Below are 5,060 nucleotides of genomic sequence, written 5' to 3' on the forward strand. Positions count from 1 at the left end.
GTGACTTTTTGCTTACAGTTTTTTCCTGGCACCTAGCATGTTGGCTGGCACTCAGTAAGTGCTCATTATATATTTGTTGATGTAACTGAAGTGGGTCAAGTCTGTGGGTATATGGCCGTTATCACAGCATCTGATTATAACAGAGTGTTCTCCAACTGTTCTGCAAGATGGGCTTTCCAATATTAGTCAATCCTCCAAAGCCAAACTGAGATCTGCCCTCAATCTTTTCACCTCCCAAAAAGTGGGAGGGACAATCCTCCCTAGACTTGAGCAGAGGTGGTCAAAGGCGGTGAAATAATCAGCTTGTGATCCAACTGCACCATGAGTATCTCCATGCTAAGCCCCATGGGACTCTTAAGAGTTATCCCTGGACCCTTCCAAGGGGCCTTCCTGCTCAGCCTGATTTTACTGCTTATCAAGGTGGCCCAGTTCTACCTGCGCAGGCAATGGCTGCTCAAAGCTCTGCAGCAGTTCCCATCACCTCCCTCTCACTGGCTCTTCGGACACAAGTATGAGGTAAGAACTAGGGATTCTGGCAGTGGGACAGCAAGGAGGGTTTGAGTTGAGAGTATGAGAAAGTCATGGCATAAAGCCTTGTTAGGTGAATCTGTACCTGCCTTCAGTCACCCCTCGGGCATCTGCTCTCCACTCCCAGCAATGGGGAGCTCACTTCCCCACAAGAAGGCTCTTTTATTCTTGTTCACGTTTTGATTACTCCTGTGTAGATCTGAAGTCTGTCCAGACCACTTTTCAGAGTTGAAGGCAAATGGTCTTTCCTTCTGAGTCCTCTCATTTCCAGCTTGAGCAGCTTCCGTTGTGAAGAACAAGGCTTCTTGTTGCTTCCTGGGGCCAGTTACTCAATCCAGCGGTTCAGTTACCTAGTGCTGCTGGAACAAAATAATAACTACCAATGGGTGGCTTTACAGAATAGGAATTGTTGTACCACAGGTTAGGAGCTTGCTGTTTTCATTGTCAGGTGTCATCAAGTTAGTTCTGACTCATAGTTTATCTTATGTACAACAGAATAAAACATTGCCCAGTCCTAAGCCATCCCCACAATTATTTACTTGAGTCCATCATTGCTTCCACTGTATAAATTCATGTCATCAAGGGGCTTCCTCTTTTTCATTGTCTTTCTACTTTACCAAGCAGACTGTCTTTTATCAGGGACTGGTCTCTCCTTGTAACACATCCAAAGTACGTGAGATGAAGTCTTGCCACTCTAGCCCTGTGGTTCATAAGGTTCTCTGTGGCTAATGCTCAGAAGTGGACAGCTTATTCCTTCTTTGTAGTCTGTTCTTAGGCTGGAAATTCTGCTGAAACCTGTTCACTTTGAGCGATGCTAATGGTATTTAAAATACCGGTGATATATTTTCCGGCATCATAACAACACACAAGCCACCACAGTACAGGAAGACAAATTGACAGACAAGTAGTGGTTTGGAGCCTAGGAGTCTAAATTAAGGTTGTCGATAAAGGCATTCTCTCTCTCTGTCTGTCTCTCTCCCTCGCTCCCTTCCTTCTTCCCTCCCACTTTGTCATACGTGCATGCATGAGACAAGAGGAAGATCCTTGTCTCTCTCAGCTTCTTTAGATCCTTACATTTACTAGTCTTTCAAGTCCATATAGTTTTGCCATCAATCTATTTCTGTTGCACCACTAACAACACAGCATTTCATGTTTGTCTCTATTTTCCATTGTATAAGAGATGTAGAAGGCCTTTTACCTTCAATCATAGTTCTGGGCTTTGAGCACTTTGGAGTACTTCCCTTTAATTCATTGCCCATGACACAGCATGGGCATAGCAGATGATCAGCCTACATTTGTTGACTGAAAGAAGGAGAAACACTGGAACAGCTGCCCCTGATAGGAGATAAAATTTGTAACCTGAGCTCTGAAGAAAAAGGGTAGGGGTGGGGGGAAGGTAGTATGGAGTGGAGAGCTCACGGAGAGATTATGGATAGAAGAAGCATTTGGAAGAGATGGACATTGCAGAATACTAAGCCCTCTCCTTTCTCCAAGCAGGATTACCAGCAGAGTGGAGCCGAGGACTGAGCTGTTCAGTGTAACAGCAGGGAAAGAACCAAAGCTCAGTTTGTCCACACAGATTGGGGAAGTAATGCCTTCCAGAACATTGGATGGTTTTTGGAAATTATGATTTTTTAAAATGCAGTTGCTCCAACTACCACAGACTTCTCCTGGGCCGTTCATGTGCCCCCTGTCCTGCTAGCCTCCATTGTCTTTGTGGTTCGGACCACGTTTCCCCTTTTTGAGGTATGATGTGGCACAAAGAACCACTAAAAATGCCCCCAATGATTTACCATTACACTGATGGCCATTAGAAAGTTTATATACTCAATAATGAAGTATTTTCTATTAACAGAAATACTATTCATGTCCAATCAGCTCTCAGTTTCTGCTAGTTAATGTCAATTACAGTAAAAAAAATTTTTTTTAGTCACTATTTCTATATTTGGTTAAGTAATGGATTCAAAAGACACAGCTGATTATGTTGAATGTACTCCAGTAAGCCAGAGGTCAGGCAAAAAGGTGTGGCAGTTAACTAGGTAGACTCTGTTGCCAAGCTACCTAGGTTCACATCACAGCTCTAATAATAAACTTTAAACACCCTCTTCTATATGACACAGTGTATCCATTTGAAAATTCGAGGTGATCATAACAACAGTATATTGGTACAAATTATAAGAGTTGTTTTTGGTACACACCAAAGGTCTAACTAACACTCACTATATTTTAACTGAATAAGAATGGTGTTTTTGCTCATGTATGTTGAGAATGTAGTAAGTTTAATAGACTCACCTATTAAGACTTAAATTCACCTGGGACTGTCAACAGGAAAATTCAGAACAATGAGGAGTTGTATCCTTTTTGCACTGACACATATCAAATAGCCTCAAATGGTTCTCACCGACCTATCTTTCTCTGTTGGCCTATGTCTTATCACATTGTGTCTGCCTTACCAGTAGAGCCCACACCTGACTAGTACTTGTGCTGGGCTCACTTTGTTCTATGTGTTTGGTTCAGTGAGAAAGAGTGAGGCCTACAAGGAATGGATTGACACAGAGGTGACAACAATGGACTCAAATATACTAATGATTATAAGGACAAGGCAGGTCTAAGCAATGTTACATTTCGTTGTACTTAAGGTCATTGGGTCTGAGTCCACTAAACTGCATATCACAAGAAATGCTCAACAAATATCTATCTAACAAATGAATGAATCTCTATCATTTCACTCATTCGTGTAGTTTTACTCACTCATTTATTTAAGTGGAAACATTTTGGGATGTCCCTCAAGATAACTTTCCCTAAGATCTCTTCCTATCCACAAGTAGGATGGGCCTTTCTCCCAACATCCCTATTTAACCCATGCCACAGTAGATTGTACCAGAAGGACCCCTCACACGGGTTGGTCTCATGCTCTCCTCAAAATCAGATTCAGCAGTGCAACTCTGAAATAACATTTTGTAGAAGGGAAGTGTGTCAGCACAGGAAGGATGCAACTGTTCTCCACTACATCAAAGTCAGCTACAGGAGGAAAATAATTGGTTTATGTTTGCTCATGGCTGTATCCCAGCTTCTAGAAAAGTGCTGGATACATGGTAGATCTTCAATAAATGTTTGTTGCCGGAATACATGGTAGATCTTTGATAAATGCTTGTTGAATGACCCAACGCCTGCATTTACACAAAAGCGCAAACAAAATCACCCAGAGATTCAGAGGCAACCAAGTCTCTAATTTCAGTTTCTGCGCTTTCCAGAATTCTTTCTGCCTCAAACCTTGGACTCCTTGAAACACTTGTTGGCTCCCAGCCTTCCCCCACCCACCTTGCTTGTTTCTTAAATTAGCTCAAGATTTTATTTGTCATTTACAGTGCAAATTGTAATATTCATATTCCTACAAATATTCCCCTCTCTCTGTCTCTTTCCTCTATAAAAGCCATATTTCCTGTGGCTTATACTCTGTGTTGTTGTTATTGCTGTTAGGTGCGCTCGAGCCAATTCTGATGCACAGCAACACTGTGTCCAACAGAACGAAACACTGGCCAGTCCTGGCCCATCCTGATATTGTTCTGATGTTCGAGCCCATTGTTGGCAGGCATTGTGTCAATTGATCTTTCCAAGAGCCTTCCACTTTTTCTCTGCCCCCTGCTTTACTGAGCATGACATCCTATTCAGAGACTGGTTTCTCTTTAGAGCATGTCCATAATCTCACTATCCTTAGGTCTGTAAGGAGCATCCAAGCTGTATTTCTTCCAAGACAGAATCATTTGTTCTTTTGACAGCCCATGGTACTTTCAATATTTTTCACTAGCATCATCATTCAAAAGCTGGGCCCTAACAAAACAGTGATAACCAATATTCAAGTGAGTTTGCCAACAAGTGACCAACAACTAGGCCACAGTGAAGTGAATCCAATGGCACTGCACAGATGTCAAAGAGCAGGGAAAGTCCAGGGCAAGGACATCTGGGAGTCAGTGAGATTGAGTTTAATAATGGCATGAATCAGGAACCAATAGAGAGGACTGAGGGTCTGGCCCCAATCCCAACTATGTGGACAACCCTCCTCCCTCCAGAAGAATTTACTTCAGAGGACAGCTCTGAAGCTACAGCCCAGAGAGAGGGACATGTCTGAGCAGAGTATACGGGAACAAGTGAAGGGGGAGGAAGAGAGACCGGAGCACATCCTAGCCCACCAAGCCTTGAGGACAATATCCCTGCTCAGAGCAGCCAATGCACAGAGAGGACCAAATGGCTGGCCCTACTATAAGACACGACATCCCTCACTGACCCATAGTCCTATGGGGGACAACACTGGAGCCACAGTGCAGGAATTTCACCCCATCTGACCCCACCACACGAGGCAAAATACTAATGGTGTGCAACAGAACAGCAAAGGTTGCAGAGCAAGGAAGTCCCAAGTGAACACCAAAAACAGACTTTGGGGCCAGGACCTGGCACCCCATCAGATGCAACTGGAAAACTCTGCTAAAGGTCAACAGACTTTGAACTATTTACAGGCTTTTTTTTTTTTTTTT

At 43.2% G+C, this 5,060-nt stretch overlaps 1 protein-coding gene across 1 annotated transcript in view; it reads left to right on the forward strand.

Annotated features, from left to right (window-relative positions):
- Positions 1-321: 321 nt before the first annotated feature.
- The window catches only part of LOC101652679 (cytochrome P450 4A11-like), a 35,357-nt gene continuing 30,618 nt past the window's right edge, over positions 322-5,060 (forward strand). Inside the window, exon 1 of the mRNA XM_004699451.3 lies at positions 322-516. Within this exon, the coding sequence (XP_004699508.2) occupies positions 322-516 (195 nt within the window). The remainder of the gene's footprint in view (positions 517-5,060) is intronic.

This window comes from Echinops telfairi, unplaced genomic scaffold, assembly GCF_000313985.2.
Source record: "Echinops telfairi isolate 266 unplaced genomic scaffold, ASM31398v2 ScPeMD7_443;HRSCAF=831, whole genome shotgun sequence".
Taxonomy (NCBI): Eukaryota; Metazoa; Chordata; class Mammalia; order Afrosoricida; family Tenrecidae; genus Echinops; species Echinops telfairi.